Source organism: Ailuropoda melanoleuca, chromosome 1 (assembly GCF_002007445.2).
Source record: "Ailuropoda melanoleuca isolate Jingjing chromosome 1, ASM200744v2, whole genome shotgun sequence".
In the NCBI taxonomy this organism is placed as follows: Eukaryota; Metazoa; Chordata; class Mammalia; order Carnivora; family Ursidae; genus Ailuropoda; species Ailuropoda melanoleuca.
Window position 1 is genome coordinate 156,540,806 of NC_048218.1, and position 23,372 is coordinate 156,564,177.

The 23,372-nt window shown below is 34.0% G+C and overlaps 1 protein-coding gene across 7 annotated transcripts in view; it reads right to left on the reverse strand.

The window, feature by feature from the left end:
* SNX13 (sorting nexin 13) overlaps nt 1-23,372 on the reverse strand; it is a 127,605-nt gene that overhangs the window by 37,287 nt on the left and 66,946 nt on the right. For all 7 annotated transcript variants that reach the window (XR_004627970.1, XM_011222600.3, XM_034668807.1 and 4 more), the window contains 7 exons: nt 22,338-22,426; nt 17,763-17,846; nt 13,877-14,015; nt 13,398-13,486; nt 8,986-9,085; nt 7,613-7,806; nt 560-664 (listed from right to left, as the gene is read on the reverse strand). Coding sequence is in view for 6 of the 7 variants with exons in the window: in XM_011222600.3 (XP_011220902.2) it covers nt 560-664; nt 7,613-7,806; nt 8,986-9,085; nt 13,398-13,486; nt 13,877-14,015; nt 17,763-17,846; nt 22,338-22,426 (800 nt within the window). In the remaining variant the exon portion in view is untranslated. The remainder of the gene's footprint in view (nt 1-559; nt 665-7,612; nt 7,807-8,985; nt 9,086-13,397; nt 13,487-13,876; nt 14,016-17,762; nt 17,847-22,337; nt 22,427-23,372) is intronic.

Genomic DNA, 23,372 nt, shown 5'->3' on the forward strand with positions numbered 1-23,372 from the left:
TCCACCATTAATACAGATAATGACTATTTTCACTAATAAGATTTCACTAATCTTATCAGTGAAAATAAGCAGTAAACCTACATCACAACTAATGATTTCTCAACTAATTTCACAACTAATGGTCCCTCCAGTACCTAAGTGCGTTGAAAATGGTCCCAGTACAACACAAGTCACATGACAGGTTATGTAAAATGTTTTAGGAAGTAGTGTTCTCTAAGTAACAAGTCCACATAAAGACTCCGGGAACACAGTAAAATAAATTTATATCAGGTCATTTATACAACATCATCAACTCATCAAATTCTAAGACTATACAACTAGTCATTTGGTCAGATTTAAATTACAACCCAGCATTTAAATAACAACCCAACATCCTCCCTTGTCATTTAACAAAAACTAGCCTACCTTTTTTGTAAATGAGAAGTGTTGGCTAACTCATCTTTTTAGTTACCACTATACTTTTATGTTTCAATAACCTTTTAAAAAATGAATTACATGCATACAGAAACATACATTTTTTTCATAAGAAACACATAATGATAAATGTTACATCTAATACCTTCCTTTGAATGTCATCGAAGATTTCAGGGGTTGGATCTTCATGATTCAAAGTATCTGCTAATTTTGCCACCAAATAATCATCAACAGTAACTCTTGGAGATGCCTAACAGAGAAAAATAATAGTAGTAATGACCCTTTTGAGTTTCTAACAAGTTAATTCTTCATAGTAGAAGATCCACGTAATGGAACCATATTATTGAAAGTAACTGGTAAAAAATCCTTGATTTGTAAACAACACCTTGACGTTTAAGAAGGCTGAAATAAGAACCAAACCTTCTAGTCATCATGTCCTATAAAGTACACTGGGAGACAAACCTGGACTTAAATCTTGACATATGCTGAGTTAGTTACCTCTCAATAGGCTTCATTTCCTCAGTCTGCAAAATGGAGACAATACCACCTATGGTTCTTATGTAACCATATTAATATTTCATCACATTAAGACAGATTTATCTGGGGCACCTGGGTGTCTCAGTAGGTTAAATGTCTGCCTTCAGCTCAGGTCATGATCCCATAATCCTGGGATTGAGACCTGCATCCAGCTCCTCACTCAGCAGGGAGTAGCTTGTCCCTCTCTCTCTGCCCCTCCCCCTGCTCACACTCGCTCTCCCTCTTTCTCCCTCAAATAAATAAGCAAAATCTTTTTTTTTTCTAAATATTTTATTTATTTATTTATTTGACGGAGAGGGAGACAGCCAGCGAGAAAGCGAACACAAGCAGGGGGAGTGGAAGAGGAAGAAGCAGGCTCTCAGCAGAGAAGCCTGATGTGGGGCTCGATCCCAGATCGCCGGGATCACGCCCTGAGCCAAAGGCAGAAGCTTAACGACTGAGCCACCCAGGCACCCCTAAATAAGTAAAATCTTAAAAAAATAAAAATAAAAAAAATAAAAAGAGATTTACCTAAGGCACACAAGCATAGTGTCTGGCACATAGGAAACATTGTCATGAGGAGGTAGTGCTGAACATCCAGTAGTTCTGGATGTGTATTTAATATGACTGCCAAAAGAAGAAGCCAATTGTTACCTATTTAACACTAGAAACAATTTTTTAAAATAGTCTTTAAGACACGACGCTTCTCCTAAATCTGGCTTTATAATGCTGCAGCAAAGTTCCAGTGCGATATGGGAGGGCAAAAAATATAAAAAGTTGATTTTTCCAACAACTTTCATTTGAAAGTGTATAATATCACAGATATGCCACAGAAATATAAAATCTGATGTTCAATGTGAAAAATGTCTTTATTTAAAGAAAAAATGCTGAAAAGCTAGAAATACGGGCATCTTTGGCATGCCAACTTTTCAATTTTTAGCTCTGAAGGCTCTGAAGAATGAGTGATAAGGATGGTAACTTCTAAAGAAACTTGCACAAGAATACATTGTCTAAATAATTTCTCTATTCTACCCAACAGAATATCCAAGGAAAAGATCGGATAAATACAGAAAAGGAGAAAAGGTTTAAAGAGTAAGTGAACAGCAGGATATAAATGTGTAGGAAAAGGTCTATACAATGTCTGATGCTCCCTGGTTCACTCTATATTCTACTTAGAAAACCCAAGTAGATTGTGTGGTGGTTGGGGTTTTTTGCAGGAGGAAGGGGAAAGTGCTTATTTGTTGTTTGTGTAGAGGACGATGTGGTGTGGTAGTGGTGGTGGTGGTGGTGGTGGTGTGTTTTCTCCTGAAACAAAAAAAGAACTAAACAACTTCAAGTACGTGACAAAAATTAGAGGGGGACTGATTTTAGCTAGTTTTGTCCTGTCAGTTGCCCTCTAAGCTCATGGAACTCAGTTTCTAGGAATAAGATGCAAATTTGAAAATCATAACATTTTACACATTTACTTAGTTTACTTTTTCCTATAATCTCAAATACACAGAACTGGATTAGGACTCATCCTTGGTATAACGTGATCAACACTTTTAAAGAGTTATCATGGGACACAACCAACCAGATCTCCCCATTTAAAGAAGTAATACGAAAAAAAAATTTATGTACATTTTTTACTACTTTAACAATAAAAACACAAAAATATGTTTATCCAAAATTATCTATTAGTCTGTATTCTGTAATTTTTCCACACAAATGTGGTTATTTAAACAAAATAAGAGGAGCAATTAGTAATTAATAAGACTAAACAAATGTTTGAGAAAAACATAACTATTTAGGTTTTGTCCTCCGATACACAATTTAACTTTTTAAGCTCTTTGTTAGATATTTAAATATTGTAGGCTATATTATTGTGTATTGTTAAAATTCATAAATATAAGACTTTTTAAAAAGCTATATACTTACAATAAGACTAAACAGGTATTATCTATATTTAATTAGAAAAACTACTTTCTTTTTATTCCATGATCCCACAGGATATTTATACTTTTTTGTGTTTCCTTTTTTAACAATACTTCTCTGATCTGCCGGCAGGCTTTAGGACATCACTTTTTTGTTGTTGTTTTAAACCAAGTGGTATAAATGAATACAATCAGATATAAAATTCACTTTGACTTTCAGCTCTGTTCTTAAGCCTACATTAGTAAAATCGTTAAGGCACAGAGTGATGACATTTTACTTAACTAAAAACTGCATCTATGAATTTACCATATAGACTATTTGTGTCTAAAATGCCCATTTTAAACACTTCAAAACATAACGTATGTCACTAAAAGTTATACCCCTCTTTCTCAAGGAAAATGGTTTTAAAAGACAGGTCATTTAAACTTATAGTTTTAGTAAAGAAACTAAGAAAATCCTGTTAAGCTAGCTGTCCCCTTCTTGTGAAATCTGAGTTCTCAACAGTCTCATTAAAAAAAAAAATCGGTCATTTTTTTTGACTAATTGAGGTTTTTTTATAGCCTACACATATACAACTCAGGTCAATCTATCCTTTTCAAGGTTCCCTTTAGCCTCTTCAAAGATCATTTAATAGTTCTGGAGAAAAGCAAATAAATTTCTGTTTACTGTAATTCTTTTCCATATTTATTTTTAATGTATTTTCAAATTAGGGGACACTATTCTCAACACATTCTTTGAAAATATGACTTAACTGCATGTCAATATTTTAGCATCTTTTCTATGGCTGGCAACAGTGATAGCCACGTTGAAGCAAATGTCTAAATAAGTTATTTTCTGACATTTTTATAATGTCAAAAATCTTAACTGTTTCTGAATGCTTTCAAGAAACTAAAAATTGACCAAAAAACTTCATTAAGAAAACCTCAATATCACAGGTAAGCAATTGATAATCCTGTTTTAGCAGTGTTGTATAGAAGGAATATATGATATTTAGCAGGTAAGATCTTTTTGTTTTCTTTGGTATGAAGTTTGTGGACTGAAAGGAATTTGTTAAAATTTACATTTGCACTGTCTGCTAAATATGCAAATATATGAGCAAAGTTTGTTTTATGTTTTCTGCAATTTATTAAAATCTTAGAAATCAAGGAGGTATCTAAAACTCCCATTTTTTTCAAATCAAAGTACCTAACAGCAATGGAAAATACACTCTTGTCACAGTCTGATGTAACATGATACATTACAGAAAGCATGATTGCCGGTAAGATCTGCCAGAGTAAGTTCTAAATTTCAAAGGGCCACAAATTTATTTCAGTCCATAAACTTCTTACCAAAGGTGCCCAAAAGTAATTCTACTTTTAAAAAGCAAGCAAGCGAGATGCCTGGGTGGCTCAGTCGGTTAAATGTCTGCCTCCAGCTCAGGTTATGATCCCAGGGTCCTGGGATGGAGTCCAGTGTTGGGCTCTTTGCTCAGCAGGGAACCTGCTTCTCCCTCTGCCTGCTGCTCCCCCTGCTTGTGCTCACGCACCCTCGCTCGCTCTGACAAATAAAAAAATAAAATCTTTAAAAAAAAAAAGGCACAGGCGAATGTGTGTTCATTTGTGTGGTATGCCCAGGCTAATTCACTTAATAGCCACTACTTTTAACTGACCATTGAGGTCTTTTTGGGAAATGAAAAAACTTTTTATTGCCTTAAAATTATTTGCCAAATTCAGTTTCCATATTTTCTTTTATACTCCCTTCTCCACCAAGACCAATCCCAAAATATTTTTTGCACATCATGCAGTCAGTGTGCTTTATTTTGGTTATTTACTCTCCCTAATCCAGGTGGTAAGGCTCCTTCTATTTGTCATTAAAATGACCTAGTCCTTTAGTCTCCTTTTCTGGGTCATTCTGATGTTGGTACTGTAATCATTCTCATTTTCATTATCTGAACTTTTAGAAAACATGGTAACAATATTCATAATGTTAACAATTAAAAAAATCCCATCACAATACAAAGCATAGGACAGGAAAAGTAAAAGATGGACTATTAACATTCATGGTGACAATGCACTTAAGCCATACATGGAGCGCTACATGATGGAGAATTCATTACTGTAAAGAGTAAATAATGTCTGCCAACATTAGAAGCTAAGGGAAAAAGACAGCAATGACTACCAAAAGTGGGAAATCCATGCCATAGTCATTTGACACTAAAATGTTGCTTTCAGCTCTGAATTCTGTAATCACATATGGGTTTTGCATTTTTTCTCAGTCTTCTCCATCCACTGCTAAAATGTGGGACTTAGACCATGTCCTGGAGAAGAATTTCCCAAGACTCGGGATGTCTTTCAAAGTTTTTAAAAAAGATTAACTTCAAAAGAATAACAATTAAACTCATAGTTGATTTCTCACTGAAAATAATGAGAGCCAGAAAACAATGAAATACTATCTTTAAAATGTTGAAACTGATTTAAAGAACTATAATTTCTTTTTTATTTTTCCAGTATTAGCTGTATTCCATACTACTGGACTACATACAATAAAGCTGACTCTAAGACCTTCTTTAAAAATTAACATAGAAAGACTTAGATACATACACTAAAGCTGTGCTTTTAAATAGCAGAAACTCTTGAATGTATGCAGGGAGAAATATGAACAGCAATATTCAGAGCAAAAGTGTAACCAAAAAGAATGGGAAATAAACCAAACTGCTTATAAATATTATCGAAGGTAAATAAACTCTTGGACTTCAGTGAAAATGAACTACACTTACATAAATCAACATGTATAAAATCCAATATAATAATAGGGGAATAAAAGGAAGGCATATATTATCATTCCATTTATATAAAGTTTAAAAACAAAGCTAAGCAAAATATTGCTTTAGAACATACATGTATAGTAAAATGGTATGGGAAAGCAAGTGAATAATTACAGGAAACTGGCTTCATCAGGAAGCAAGGCAACAGGCAAACAAGAGGTGAAGACAGGTGAAGAATATACTAAGGATCTTCAGAAGCACAGTACATGTTCTATTTCTTCAGCTAGATGGGCTATACAAAGTATATGTTATACTACTATTCTTTAAATTATGCACTCTTTCCAAAGTATGCTATTATTTCATTTGGCAAAAATATAAGCAAATGGACTAATGAGCAGTTTTCAAATAAAATTCATACTTAAAATTCAAATACAATTTTTGTGCTAGTACGTATAAATTAAAAGGTATTACAGCATAGCCATTACAAATACTGGAGTGTGAGGAATCTTGAAGATTTTTGTGTCCATATTCATGACAGATACTGGTCTGTAGTCTCCTGAATGATATATCTGTCTAGCTTTGGTATCAGAATGACAGTTTGGCAATCTGTGTCTTTCAAGGCATTTGCCCATATCATCTAAGTTGTCTAATTTGTTGCGATAAAGTTGTTCATAATATTTGCTTACAGTCTTTTTGATTTCCATAGGGTTGGTGATGATGCCTCCTCTTTCATTCATGATTTTGGTATCTATGACTTTTTTTTCTTGGCCAAGCTGACTAAAGGTTTGTCAGTTTTATTTTTCTTTTAAAGAATCAACTTTTGGTTTTATTGATTTTTATTACTGTTTTTCTGTTTTCCATTTCACGGATTCCTGTTCTGATCCTTACTGCTTCCTTCCTTCAGTTTACCTCAAATTTATTTTGCTATTCTTTTTTCTAGTTTAAGGTAAGGCTATAAATTGTCGTTTTGAAATCTTTCTTCTTTCTGAGTAGGCATTTAAAGTGACATATTTATCTCTAAGCACTGCCGTAACTTCATCCCATAAATTTTGATACACTGTATTCTCATTTTCATTCAATTCAAAATACCTTCTAATTTCCTTCTGATTTCTTTTTGACCCAGAGACTATTTAGAAATGTGTTATTTAATTTTTAAATATTTATAATTTCTCAAAATTCCTTGTTAATTACTAATTAATTATTAATTAATTCTACTATGATAAAAGGACATACTTTTGTATGATCTCAATACTTTTAAATTCAGAGTTGTTTTATGGCCTAACAAAGGGTCTATTTATCCTAGACAATGTTCCATGTAAGCTTAAAAATAATGTATATTCTGCTGTTGTTAGGGGAAGTATTCTATAGATGTGCAAGGTCTAATTGGTTTATAGTGTTCTTCAATTCTTGTGTATCTTTGGTCATTTTTTATCTAATTGTCCTATCAGTCATTGAGTGGGTACTGAAGTCTTCAATACCCACTTATTGTTGAATTGTCTATTTCTCTCTTCAAATCCGTCAGGTTTTGTCCTATGTATGTGGAGGTTTTGCTGTTGTGTTTGTAACTGTTTGAACAGTTATAAATCAAGTACCAACTGACCCTTTTATCATTATAAAATGCTCTTTTCTCTAGTAACAATTTTTGCTTTAAAATCTATTGTCTAATATTAGTATAGCTACTCCAGCTCTGTTTTGGTTACTGTATGCATGGTTTATCTTTTTTCATTCTTTTACTTTCAATCTTTTGTGTCCTTGAATCTAGAGTGTGTGTGACCTTGAATCTTGACTTTGTCACTAGTATTTGCATGACCTTGGCAAAGTTAATTCAATTTTCTAAACATGACTTTCCTTACCTATAAAATAAGGATAATAATATACAAAAAGACTGTTATCAAGATTAAATGAGACAATGTTTGCAAGTAGCTGTGCCTAGTATGAGTAATGAATATTCATGAGTATTAAAAAATTATTACTAATGATACTACCGAAGAAGATAAGAAAACAGTAATCAAAATAAAGTCTCACCTTTTCTGATAAATACTGTTCATATATCCCAACAGCAGCTGCTCTTAAAAGACCTTTGGTTTGGTTGGTTTGATGTTTTCCATCTTTCTGACGACTTAGTAAGACTTCCAGTTGCTGCTGGGCTGTAACTCGATAGCCTTCCACCGTCATCCAAAAGAAGAGATGTGCTTGACCTCCAGTTTGCTGCATGTAATCTACCAAACAAAATCCGTTAACAACATAGATATTAATGTCACACATTTTTGGGTGCACGAAGCCATCCGATAAATCAAAAGGATAAAACTCTGCATTTTCAAACAGTTAAGCAAACACTTGAGATAAAGAATACTTACATCACAAATTGGTTAGGTTAAAAAGACCATAGTTATGTAAAACACACAAATGGATGCGCGTCCATTTATCTTGATAAAATTTCTAGGAGATAAAATTGCTACAGAAGGCTTCATCAGAAATAAACTACTTCAGTAACATTCAGCTTCTGTTCTTATTAAGATCATTAATTGTAACATTAATATTCCTACAAATATTAAAAGAAAGGGTTGAAATCTTCAACAAGCTACGTATTTTATCTTTTTGGTCATGAAAATGAAGAATCAGGGAGGTTTACTGAAAATGTCCTATAGTTAACAAGCAATTTTGATGTTTAGTTGACTCCTGAATAATGCAGAGGTAAGGTTAGGACACTGACACACCTTGCAGGCAAAAATCCACGTATTAACTCCTGACTCCCCAAAACCATAACAACTAATAGTCTACTGTTGACTGGAAGCCTTAGCAATTATATAAACAGTTAATTAACACATATATCATCTTGTATGTACTATATTCTTAAAGTAAGCCAGAGAAGAAAATGTTATTAAGAGAATCATAAGGAAAATGTTTGTATTACTATACTGTATTTATTGAATTGAATCCATGTATAAATAAGTGAATCTCACAGCTCAAATTCATGTTGTTCAAGGGTCAACTATATTAACAAAATTAGTAAATATTTATATATATTAAAATGATATAAAAACAAAGTCATCCTATTCATGCACAAAATGATACAAATAATTTATAAACAGTGTGTGTTGCTGATAAAGTACTCTTTCTTGAATAATTTAAGTTCATAAATCTGCTAGAATTTAAATAAGCAATTTAACAAATGCAAATTTAAGTTATAATAAGCATTTCTTTCTTTCTAAACAAACTATATCTCTACCTCTATGATTTGAAAAAAAAAAGGGAATACTTCAGAGAATGGGGAGTGGAGGAAAGACATATTTGGCATGCTTAATATCAGATATTTAAAATTTAATAATATTTACAATTATTAAAAATTATTAAAAATTTCAAGGGCTACATTAATTTCATAAAATGGATTTACCCACCCATAAAAAATTGTAGTGCAACGTTATCTACAAGAATGCTGTCCAGGGGGACTGTGCAAAGTTTCCCAAAGTTTGCTGCCAGTTTCACAGTATTTATTTCCTACAGAGAAAAGTAAATGTAGGTTAATATTTCATCTATTCACTCATTAGGTTAAAGATTTTTCCATAGATATAAAAATATTAAACTAAAATGGAATAAAAATAATTTTTTTCCTTCTCATTTATGTGGGTTCCCAAAACAGCCCCAGCCTAGAGAATTTCCTAGTTATTTTAATAGCTGCTTAGTAAATATGCATTTAAAGTATGATAAGCATTCACTTCTTTCAATACAAAATAATTCTCAATTACTAGAATTTCAAGTATGCTCTATCTCTACATATTCCAAATGAAATGAACACTTTAGGAGCTAAAGGGGATGTTTGGAATGCTTACAATGTCCAGGAATAAATAAATCCCAACATTTTCAAGTACAGGCTGAAGTCTATCCACTGAGAAATCAGAAAATATCCTGAAAGAGTAATTTTTCTTCTAACAAAGTAAAAACTCTACCATCTTTTATAGAAAATGTGTTTCTTCTCTGACTACCTAAAGAGTTAATTATATTTAGTTTTCAAAATAATATAGCAAGGTAACTACCTACACATAAAAAAAATTAAAAATAAAAAAACAAAACATGGGTTCAAAATTTAGAGAGTCTAGGGATGCCTGGGTGGCTCAGTTGGTTAAGTGTCTGCCTTCAGCTCAAGCCATAATCGCAGGGTCCTGGGATGGAGTCCCTCATGGGGCTTCTTGATCAGCAGGGAGCCTGCTTCTCCCTCTGCCTGCTGCTCCCCGTTTGTGCTAATAAATAAATAAAATCTTCAAAAAAAAAATTTAGAGAATCTACATGTCAAACACTGTGCTATGTACATTATACACATTATTTATTCTCCACAAAAAATCCTACTGGATAAATATCACCCACCTCACTTAACAGATAAGAAAGCTGAAATCAGAAAGGCTGCTTATGATCACAGAGCTGCCAAGAATGACTCGGTGTTTTCAAAGCCTGCAGCCTCTTTCATAAAACCTGTATGTTTCTTGTCACCAGTTTCTCTGTATTCCTCAATGCGTATCTCACAACCCTCTATTTAAAAAAGAAAGATCAGCGGCACCTGGGTGGCTCAGTAGGTTAAGCGTCTGCCTTCAGCTCAGGTAATGATCCCAGGGTCCTGGGACTGAGTCCAGTGTTGGGCTCCTTGCTCAGCGGAGAGCCTGCTTCTCCCTCTCCCTCTGCTCCTCCCACCCTCGCTTGTGTTCTCTCTCCCTCTGCTCTCTCTCAAATAAATTAATAAAATCTTAAAAAAAAAAAAAGCAAAGAAAGATCAGAATGTTCTTCTGAAAGTTAGATAGGATGCCTTAATTAGGGGCAGATTCTAAATTAGATGTAGGTACAAAAAGGAGAAGGAAAATAACTTGAGAAAAGGGGAAAACTTCCTCTCTAATTAGTATAATAGATAACTGACTTAAAACGTCTGGCATAAAGTGCCAGCACATGTTTTCTCTAAGTCCTCTTTCTTCAAACTTACCTTTCTCTTTCCCAGAAGCAGCTCCACAGATATGAGATGCAGAAGAGTATTCACTATAACTTTATTTGTAATAAAAAAGAAAAAGGGCCTTCTAAGATTTCAAGATGTGTGGTACGGTTAAAAAAACTTCACCTCTGTGGAGATTTTAACTTTTCTTTCCAAGAAAAAACACTGTATGACTTGAGCTACTAAAAAGGTAAAGTTTGATACTCAAAAAAGAATTGACGGGCTTCAAAACAAGATATCTAAATTTTAAAGGCATATGCTATCAAAAGGTGTCTGAACATTGGGGTGCCTGGATGGCTCAGTCGGTTGAGCGTCCAACTCTTAATTTTGGCTCTAGTCATTTTCTCAGGGTCCTGGGAGCAAGCCTTGTATTGGGCTTGATGCTCAGTGAGGAGTCTGCTCAAGGATTCTTTCTCGCTCTCTACATCCCCCCCGTGCCCCGCTCCCACACATGCTCTCTCACTCTCTCTCAAAATAAATAATCTTTTTTTTTTAAAGGTGTCTGGACAAATACATTTTAAATAATGATGCTGAAGGATCACTAACTCTGAGGTCTAGACAAGGTAAACTAATGAAAGAAACACTAAGCATAAATAAAACCGTATCATTCTTCTATACTGAATGTGCATGGGTATATAATTATAAAATACAGTTAACTGAAACAAAGACATACATATATGTACGCTCAGATACATGACCAATGTGGGTCTCAAGTAACATGAGTTATAATTAATTCAGCAACTAAACTCAAAATTTATAAAAACAAGTCTTCTATTCCTTAAGAAATTTAAATACATTGTAAAATTACAAGCCCAAAGAGTCACAATAAATTTCCAAAATAGAAAACCAGGGAAAAAAAAAAAAAAGACTACACTAAAAACTAAGGTAGTAAAAAAAGCCTTTTTCTGTTTTCAAGGCCCAAATCTCTGCTCTTCTTTGGGGTAAAACACCTCCAAACAGCTACCTATAATGACTGTTTCTAATTCATCTCTTCCCATTTTCTCCTGGACCCGTTCCAATCAGGGTTTCTCTCCGCTACTCCAAAATGCTATTATCAGATCACCAATATTCCCCTGGTGGCAAATCTAATGGTGAATTCTAAGACTTCACCTTACTCAACTTATTAGCAGCCTCTGACATACCTGCTCCTCACTTTAAAAACTTTCTATAGTTGGCTTCTGTAATACCACACTCCCAGGTTTTCCTTCAATTTCACCAGCCAATTACTCTGTTTCTTTACGTAGATCTTCCACCTTGTCTTAAACTCTAGTAACTATACTGCCTCTGGACTAAGTCCTTGGTTATCTTCTTACTTACATTCACTCTCTTAGGTAACTTCATCCAGTCTCTTTACTTCAAATAAACATCTAATAATCTTGAGGACCTTCAAAGTTTAGATTCATCACCAACCTTCCCTTTGAACTACAGAGTTTACCAACTAGCGGGTCTGTCTGACTGTCAAACAGGGATCTCAAACTAAAACATCCAAAATTTGATTCTCTCTTCCAAACCTCCACCTTTCTGTATTATCCATTTTAGTAAATAGCAACACGATTCATGCAGGTGCTCAGGCCAAAAATTCTAGGAATCCTCCTTGAGTCCTTTTGTTTCTTTCTCACTCCATATTTAATCATTTAGCAAATCTGTTAGTACTATATCCAGTCTCTAATTACTTCTCACAACCTCTGCAGACATCTCTTACTGGACTAAAGCAACACTCTCCTAAATGATCTTTCAGGGGCGCCTGGGAGGCGCAGTCGTTAAGCATCTGCCTTCAGCTCAGGGCGTGATCCCAGCGTTCTGGGATCGAGCCCCACATCAGGCTTCTCCACTGGGAGCCTGCTTCTTCCTCTCCCACTCCCCCTGCTTGTGTTCCCTCTCTCACTGGCTGTCTCTCTCTCTGTCAAATAAATAAATAAAATCTTTAAAAAAAAAAAAAAAAGATCTTTCAGTCTCCATTCTTGTCCCCCGCAACTCCACCACAATCTAAACATCACAAAGAGCCCAAGTAATTATTTTAACTCATAAGTCAGATTATGTCCCTTCCCAGCACAAATCTCCAATGGATCCCCCGTCACATTAGAATTTTTTAAAAATCTTATCATGGTAGATAAAACCTTATTTGATCTAACCCTCAAGGTTCCTCTCCAATTTCATTCCTACTATCATCCCTTCTCATTCATTCCATACCAGCCATGCTGACATACTCTGCCTCACCAAACATCTTCCTATCTCAGGGCCTTTGCATATGCTTTCACCTCCCCTAAAAGATTCTTTAAAAAAAAAAAAAATTCTCAGGACTCTCTCAATATTTTATTAGATTTCTCTAAGCTCAAATGTCACCAAATCACTCACCATCTATCTAAAACATTCCTAGACATTCTCTATCCCTCTACTTTGCTTTACTTGTTATTTTTTATATTTACTTTTTTTTAACACTTTTTTAAACATTATATACTAATTTATTTATTGGTTTATTTTTTGACTCTGCAACTAAAATAGAAGTTCTATGAAGAGAGAGCTTTTGTCTATTAGGTCCATCTAAAATGGTGCCTACTGTATAAAACTATATAAATGTTGAATTTTGAATAAAAAATGAAATGATAAATAAATCAATAAATAAAATCTTTAATTACTGTAGGATTTTTCAGGAAGTGTTTTAATCTTTTTAGCTTTAACAAATACTTTTAATACTATAACAGATAAGAGAAGTTTTTTCTACAAGTCCTTTTGTGGAGGGTTGCACTGGTTAATATCCCACTTCTTGTCATTTGCCAGATATTTAAGTGAATATAAAGTATTTATAACTAAACATTAATTCGAAAGTACTTTACTTACTTTGCCTGACTGCAATCGCTGTATTCTTGAGTCACATACTTTCTTTACAAATAATAAGCTGTTTATTTGATTCTTGATAGTGTTGATATCTAAATACAAGCAAATTGATTATAAGTTACCAGTAATGTTATTTATGAAATACTTAAAACATGTATGTACTATAATTTAACATAATAACCAACAAACAGAGCAAACACTTAATAAAGGAAGTAATCTGAACTTTTATAGTGAAATTATTTAATTAAAATTAAACCATCTCTATTATTTTTACTTTAGAGATAACTACAATATTAATAGCCTCACATTCAGAAAATTACAATGCTTTTATTTCTAGCACATGTTAATACAATAAAAAAGATTTAGATAAGGGGAAAATAATTAATAGCATAAAATGACATTTAGGTAAATTAAAGTTTTGTTTAAAGATATAGTAATGATTAAAGAAATACAACATTTCCACACTTAAATAAATTACTTACCATCACCAACTGTATCTAGAGATCGAAGATACTGTAATTCTTCTGCCGCCTTATCTCTGACTGCTTCTAGCTCTCCAATATTGTCACTCAATTTAATAATGTTCATAAAGGCCTCATAGTTGCAATTAGAATCACGGATCTGCAAACAAAGTTTAAAAAACAGGTGGGAGAGGGACTCATTTGGTAAGGAAAAAAAGAATCTTCAGTGCCTACCACGTGCTAGGTAGGCACAATCTTATAGCAAGTGTTTATGCCAGTGTTTTTAAGAAAACAAAATGAAAATCTCTGTACTCATGGTCCCAAGGAAAGGGAGAGGAGTAGAAAACAAGATTAGTGGCAGTGGAAGGCCAATCTGGTAGGATACAGTACATGTGGTAGCTTTCACTCTGAGTGTAATGAAAAGTTACTGGAGGGTTTTAAACAGAAGAGTGGCATTCTCTGACCTAAATTGAACAGAATCAATGTGATGACATACATAACTCTGTTATTTTGATTTTTTTTCCCTAGCCATGTGCTGTTTAAGAACAGGAATGGGAGTTGAGCTGAATTCAACCAGAGTGTGGTTTCACTAAACAAATAACAAAGGGAGAGACAAAAAGTACTCGAGGATATTTTAAAGTGACTAACCACTGCGACTGCCAATAAAACAGCAAGGGAAGGTATGAAAAGGCAGCAGCCTTGGGATATTGTCCATTCTCTATAAGGAGTCGAAGAACTGGGGAATGTAGAAGTCCAAAACTAGGGAAAAACTAGCCAATAAGCACATGAAAAGTTGCTCAATATCATCAGTCACCAAGCATATTCAAGTTAACCACAACAAAACAGCAATGCCAAATGTTCATCAGAATGTGGAGAGATGAGAACTTGGGAAATGGTCCTAGGGAAGTGCAAAATCAGAACACAACTTTAGAAGACCACTCGACAATTTCTCTCGCTTTATGTAAATTTTACTTCGATGATTAAAAAAAAAAAGTTAGGTTATTAAAGACATGATTTTTCTAAGAATATATTAAGAAACAAATTAACAGGGGCGCCTGGGTGGCACAGCGGTTGAGCGTCTGCCTTCGGCTCAGGGCGTGATCCCGGCGTTGCGGGATCGAGCCCCACATCAGGCTCCTCTGCTATGAGCCTGCTTCTTCCTCTCCCACTCCCCCTGCTTGTGTTCCCTCTCTCGCTTGGCTGTCTCTATCTCTGTCAAATAAATAAAATAAAATCTTTAAAAAAAAAAAAAAAAAAGAAACAAATTAGCAGCTGTCCATTTATCTGCTCTAGTTGAAGACAACAATATGCGGTAATCTATTTCACAGTAAGAGATAAGACTTATCCTTAGTTTGTATTTAAAAAAAAAATACACACTTAGAGATGAGTAATGCAAATCCATCCATACCATTTTCAGAAATGACTTAAAATTTAAAACTACTGTTGGGTAACACTAACATTTTATAGAGAGAAGATACGTTACTACTAGACTACGCTCAACTTTTTCATTCAAATAGAAATGAACTATATGGTTAGATATCATTAATAAAACTGAACTAAGAATAAGAACTGAGCTCATTTTAATATATATAATACCTATGCATACAAAGTTTTCCACATGAATAATGTCAAAAGACTAAACCAGACAACAAAGTAGGCTAAAGATCCTTCATTGATAAACTTCGCTCTTTTAAATATATTTCCTGATATTGTACTGCAAAATGAAATAGGGATCAATTCCTGGTCATTAAATAGCAAAAAGACCCAAGCATCATACATAATAGTAGTATTAATCCAACCCTGGGGAGAACAAGTAAAGATCTGGTGGTTTGAATTCCTTTTAGTGCATGTGTTAAATTCCATCCCCCAAATGATTGCACCATATGATTAATTATATAGTTAATACAAGTTCAGCAAAAGAAAAACTGAAAGCTAAAGAAAAATATATAGGAAAAAAAGAATTCCTAATCCCAGGAGTGAGAGATAACCGTAACATTCTGGTGAACAGGCATCGTTTTCAATATCCCAAGTAAGATTATACAGTATTGTATCCTGATTAAGGTTAGTATAAAACATCCATTTTATTGTGTTATAAAAAAATTTCTTAATACCATTTACCCTTATTCCATTCCTGAAATGTTTTTAAATTTTACCTGTTTTCCCATTTCTTAAAAAGTTACTTTTTTATTATATAACCAATACTCCCTACAAAGTGAAATACATAAACAAAAGAGAAAAATTAAAACATTCATAATCCTACCTTTCTATTTAGATTTCAAACAGTACATATACTATTAGAATTATACAGTTATTAATAAAAGTTACTTATGTATTTATTTTTAAAAAGCATTATCTACACACACATCACCTTTAGTTATCCTTTTCACATAAAAAATGTAAACATCTTTTCATATTCAAGACACACTACCATCATTCTTTTTAATGGCTTCACGTATTTTGTGTATCAATATGCCATAATTTATTAAACTAATCCTCCATGTAGAACACTTAAATTGCTTTCAATTTTTCAGTTTTAAAAGCAATGTTGCCATTAATGTCCTTAAACATAGATCGTTCCAAACGTACTTATTAATGTCCTTAAACATAGATCGTTCCAAACGTACTTATTATCACTTCAGAATAAATTTCATGAGTAGAACTCCTAACCAAAGGATATACATTTTTAAAAATTTAAATTAGCCAGATATGTATGGTTTTAAAGCTTTGATAGAAACCAACAGGGCACTAAAAAAATTGACAGAGGAAAAGAAGAATCAAGTTGTGCGACCTCCTTTAAGGCTCTAGGAATACAAAGCTAACAAAACAATTTCTGCCTGCAGGTAACCTACGATCTAGTGAGAGAGACAAAAACTGCTGCAGCAACAACAATAAAACAATGTTAAGATTGATAATGGCTACTAGAAACAAAGAACAATAAAGTAATTCTTTCCTAAGAAAGCTAGACTGAGTTAACAGAAGACAACTGTGGAGAAGAAATTCCATTTCCAGAAAATGAATCAAAGATCTAGAATCTATGTATCAAAGAATTCCCCCCAATAGCCCATTTACAACTCTTCCTTGACTATGAGCTTACTGAGGAAAAGCATATAAAACCACACACAAAAATAATTAGACCTAGTAAACTTAGTAATCACTGACCCTTTGATATGTCAGACGGATGAGAAAACTATCACTTAGAGAAAACCAGCTACTTACACACACACACACTAAACAACTTACAGAAACAAATCTAGAACACACATCCTCCTCCCATTCTCAGTCCAGTGTTCCTTTCATCGTACTTTCCTCCACTACATGGTATAAAAATGTAAGGTACAGGCTATTTAAGTAGTTCAGATCACAAGCTGTGTTTAAAACCAAATAGCAACTTTTTAAAAATACATCTATACACTCAGGCAGTAGAATATTCTTTTTTCTTTTTAATTTAAATAAGTAGTAACAACACCAAAATTGTTAACAGCATTATCTTATCAACAAACGTCTTAAAAAAATTTGGCTAGCACATTCAACATACTGGCAAACAGAAATACTAGCAATATAATCTTTAAACATATTTTCACCTAATTTCTTTAATAAATATTGCTTGGCCATCCTGATCTCCAACGACCGTTTCTAAATTTTAAAAAACTTTTTAATTTTTTTTTTTTTTAAGATTTTATTTATTTTACAGAGACAGAGACAGCCAGCGAGAGAGGGAACACAAGCAGGGGGAGTGGGAGAGGAAGAAGCAGGCTCATAGCGGAAGAGCCTGATGTGGGGCTCGATCCCACAACGCCGGGATCACGCCCTGAGCCGAAGGCAGATGCTTAACCGCTGTGCCACCCAGGCGCCCCATAAATTTTAAAAAACTTTTAAAAACAGAGCTGTAATTTTAGAAAGTACGTACCATCCATATGATATATTGATTAATATAATCAGGATCACTGAGTTGATTTATTAATGGAAGAAGAATTCCTCGTGCAAGGATTTCCTGGACAAAAATTGTAAAAAACAAAAACAAATTTAACCTAATATACTTCTCAAATCACTAGCGTAATGTAAATAACACAATGCTGTTACTTAAGAAAGATATGATACATGTAAAACTTGATAACCAACACAATCTTACAAAAAGATGAATACATCTCAGTTAAAATACATGAGATGAAGCCACCTATTATCAACCTGGATATATCTCCACAATGGCATCTAGAGTTGAGTGGAAAAAAACAAAAGGGTATCTCTAGTATGTTAGCATTTATGTCAATTTTTAAAGGGCAAAACACAGCACCACATGTGTATATGAATTCCTACGTCTATATTAAAAGTATAAAAACAAAGAACAAAAGGAAAAGATACACACCAATCTTAGAATAGTAGTTACCGTCAAGGGAGGAACAGAGCAGCTATAGTAAAACATTAACATTGGTTAAATTTAGGTAGTTGGTACATAAATGTCTACTGTATTATTCTCTATACGTGTCTGTGTTTGAAATTTTTCCTAATAGAAAATAATAACGTTACTATAATTATTCATCTTTCTTTAGAATAGATCCTCCCATTCTTTATAGCTGTTTATGCTCCAACCTACTAAAATCCTGCTCTTCCTCCAAGGACTGACTACAGAATGAAATCTCCAATCAAATAAACCTTGAACATTTCAGCTGAATACTTTTTCACTTACATGTTTAAAATACACTCACGCCCTGAATTTATGGCATTTGTCACTTATCATTATCTATGTAATTGTGTATCTTTTACTTCTCTAGAACACTACCGTTATCTAGGAACATTCTGCATATGAGTGACATTTGCCAAGTGACCTACTGATTTATTGATCTTCAAAAATATTTACTCAAGGTCATATTCTTAAACATGGCAGGCATTTCATAAATATTAAAGGAATGGAAATAAGGAATTTAGTGCTGATTCTATTAATACCGTATTTTCACCCATTATTAATCTTCATTCTTTTATGCATGCTGATATCTAAATTTACGAAACACCATTTCTTAAGAAAACTGGAAAGACTAAATAACTATAAGTTTAACAGAATGCTTCACTTTTCTAATTAAAGGACCAGTTTATTTATTCCTTTTATCAAGATCTCTAATTTATCTGCTCCATTTTCTGGTGTAATAAGCTCATAAAAGGTAGCCTTCACTTTATTTTCCTTTAAAGAGATATTTTATATAAACTCTACTTTTGTAAGCTAAGTCTGAAAACTATTACCCAGTGAAGAGCTAACATTTCCAAAAGACACTCATGAAGGTTCCAGGAACTTTTTTTTGTATTGTAATTATTTTCTTTTCTTTACATCTTTTAAGTCATCTCTACACCCAGTGTAGGGCTCAACCTCATGACCTCAAGATCAAGAGCAGCCTGTTCTACCAACAGAGTCAGCCAGGCACCTCTTATTATTTTTTATTTTTACTAATTAATTTAAGTAATCTCTACGTCCAATGTGGGGCAGTTCCGATAACTTTTAGAAGTATCTCTTGAGACATCTTATAGTCTTCAAATTAGAAGGAATTATTTATTCTTTCAAGATTAGTTCTAGTATCTAAAAAATTTTAATATTTACATAATTCTTTCCTTCAAACTGTGTCTGGCCACATATGCTCACATTTTAAGATGTCCTTTGTAAGGAGAAAATTCATAAACAAAACTATGTTCCTTGAAAGTTTCTTTGCAAAGTAAGAAAAACAAAACGTGGGGAAGAACTGTGAATAAATTTAGTGCTTCTTATTAGTCAATGCAATTAGTCTGTCTTAGAAAACTACTTTCATCTTCTAATTTGCCTCATGAAAGGGTCTGGTTAGTCAAGATGTAATCATATGACTCAACAATTCCTGTACAGGTTCTAGTGAGAGCTCTAAATATTCCAATATAAGTAGCCATTTCCACATAATTTCTACTTTAAGACAAGCACCAGCTGTCAAATATGAAGGCTTAAAAGCTACAAAGTCATTGAGGCCATGAATCTTCAAATAAATAAAACATGGTAATGGACAGAAAGCAGAGATGATTAAATAGCAATTACTGCAGTTAAATACTACGATATGTACAATCCAGATAAAATATCCATATGAAGGAAAGAAGAACTCTTTAATCTGTTATTTAATCCGAACAAAAACATCTTTTGGGAAAACCTGAATTACCAACAAAAGAAAACTGATAAAGAATTATCAAGTTAAGAGAGAAAAACCTGATTTGATGAATGCAGGACTCTCTAATTATACACAATTGATTCAACCATAAAGATATGAAATATTGGTCTACAAGACCAATCTACAGCAAAACATAGTTGCTCTTTAAATAACCCTACTTGCTTTAAACTACAACCTCATGGAACAGGGCAGATCTCCATTCATGTCTCCTAAGAGTCAGCTTCATCTTCAGGAGCTGCAGTACCACGTGCACCTTCAGCAAGAAGGGCAATGAGGTTTCTTCTCATTAAAATTAACTCTATGACTGGGTATGTGCTATGTGCCAGGCACCGTGAGAACCGTTAAGTAGATAATGATGATACAGGCATGGTCTGTGTCCTAATGGGCCTTACAGTACTACGGGGGGGGAAGGCATCAAATAACTAAACACAACAACCAAATTATAATACTGAAATATGGTAAATGCTCTGAAGGAAAAGAACTGTGTACTTCCCCACAGCAATAGGGAATTATGAGGGGACTTTGGATTGGGTGGTCAGGGGGGGCATTTCTGAGGAAGTGGGATATGAGGGGTGAATACAATTTAGCCAAGAGAACAAGGGGAATCATTCTGACCAGAAAAAAAAGAGTATGAGATGGCCCTATGCTGGAGAGAAAATGACACTTCTAGAGAAGACAGCATAGCTGGAATACAGTGACAGCATGGCACAAAGGCCAGAGAGGTAAACAACGCCACAACATGCATGGCCTTGTAAACCTCTGGAAGAACTCGAGATGGGAAATACTTGCTGGATGGTTACAGCATTTACCAGGATGGAGAGGAGACTAAAAGGCAAGACAGGACATGGAAACAAGAGTAAGATTTCCATTTTGAACACTTAAAAGTTTATATAGGGCTGTGAGTCAATCGAATGGCAATTTCAGTGGGCAGCTGGTCAGAGGCACCTGGGGCTCAGAAGGAAAGTCTGTACTAAAGATACAAATTCGAAAGTCACTAGCACTTGGATGGTATTTAAAGCCACAGGAATGTGTGAGCAAGAAGAGGGCCCAGGACTAAAGAACTTGTATATTTAAAAGTTAAATGCAAAAGGACTTAAAACATGTAAAAATGACTAAAAAGGAGACCAAAGGAGAAGAAAAATCAGGAGAGCAATGACATGGAACCCAAGTAAAGACAAAACTTCAAGAAGGAAAAGCTTGCCAGCCATGTGAAAGTTGCTGAGACATTGCCCAGCAGTGGCTGTCCAGACAAAGATTCTGCTGCCAAACACTCAACACAAATGAGTACTGTAACTGATCAGCAGTGTCTTCCTTCAGTGGCAGATGTGAATTTAGTGATAGACATGTCAGGTATTTACCGCCCTTGATAACAACTAGCCCAAATAACTGGTCTTAACAATACATAATCTATCAGACATTTCCGATTAAAACCAAGCACTTACTATTCAATTCACAGTAGCACTACCCTACTTGAGAAGTGCACTGACCTCGAGTTAGGTAGATACTAAGAAATTGTGTGGTATTGCTAAATAATAACATACAAGCATAAAAGCACATCTCAGGAATTGGTATCTACTTTGGTGGATGGTAGACAAAAGATCCTAAGCTTTCATTTTCATATAAATTAGAAACTTTGATTTTACCCATTCAACCAGCATTAAGGGTTGTAGCTAGCTAGCTAGCATTTCTCCATCATAACCAGCAACCAAAACAAAAATGTTATTCCGTTACATGTGTACATAGAATTTTATTCCAACGTTTACATAGGGGGATTAAAAAGTCCAAGACTACTGTTCTCATCCCACTTACTCATTTTCTAATTATAAAAAGCAGAATCTTAGCTGCCTTGTTTTTTTTTTTAAAGTTTCTACCCAGAAGTGTTATTTTAATTAGCCTAATTCCAGTAAGTTTATATAGGTAAAGCTATATTAAAAAAATTTAGAACATAACTTTGTTATAACCCAAAATCCCCACACCTAACTCTTAAGTCAGGCAGTTCTCAAAGTATTGTCCAGGGATCTCTAGGGGATGGAAGGAGACAAGCGCACATGGCTATTTTCAAAAAGGAATATGATGGTGTAATGACAGAAATCAACTAATGGAATGTGTGCTTGTGTATTCTTGTGTTTCAAAATTTCTTAATTTTAACTTATAATACAGTAAATGTTGATAAATAAAGCCCATGTAAACAAAAGCTCTTTGAAGTCCTCAATAATTTTTAAGAATTTCACAGGGTCCTGAAACCAAATATTTTGAGAAGTACTACTCTAAGTTTCTTTATAGCCATTTATTTGATATGAGTTTAAGCTTACCCTGACAAAGTATCGCATGATCTTGTTCTGGAAATCTCCAGGAGGTAGCAATAAATATAATAAGACCTCACACAAATCCCTTAGGAATCCTAGAAATGAAAAAAGGTAGCTATAACAACATTAGAAAATATCAGATCTCCACCAATTTGTGATTAAAAACACATAAAGGCAGAAATAAGTAGTTTCCTAATTATAGCAGCTTATTATTTTAATAATTAATTAGTACAAATCAGTATTGGTTAAATTTTTTCATTATTCTCCAAACAGTAACGATTCATTAATCAAACTAATATTTTTTTATTTTCATCAGTTTTACCTTGTTTTTTAATCACTAAGAAACTTCAATTATCAAGCGTTTTCCCCCAAAATAGTTGTGGTTGTACCACGTATTCTACACTTCTACTATACATTATCTTTGCATACTCAAAAGCTATTTGCATATTTTAAAATATAACTGTAATCCTTCTTTCAAGAAAGAACCTCTACTATCTTGGTAGGTAATAACAAAAGAAAAAGCGGATGCTCTTCTATTTCACTACTTCATGAGGGCTCGATTTACATGAAAGTACTGCACATCACTATAACTATTTCTTATACTTAGCTATTATTTCATGCCACTGCTAATGAAATGGCAATTAAAAATTGAATTGCAGCATAAATATAAAAAGGAAAGAAGAAAAAAGGGGGAAAAGAAGAGCACAATTTAAAAACTGAAGAAAACAGGGGTGCCTGGGTGGCTCAGTCATTTAGTGTCTGCCTTCGGCTCAGGTCATGATCCCAGCGTCCTGGGATCCAGCCCTGCATTGGGCTCCTGGCTCAGCGGGAGGCCTGCTTCTCCCTCTCCCACTCCCCCTGCTTGTGTTCCCTCTCTCGCTGTGTCTCTCTCTGTCCAATAAATAAATAAAATCTTAAAAAAAAAAAACTGAAGAAAATTTCCACAACTAGAACTACTTCTCTGTAGTTCATATGCTGACACTTCCTGGGAATATAATTATATAGCTGATCCTGTTAACCAAAAATGTGCCAAGTAGCAAA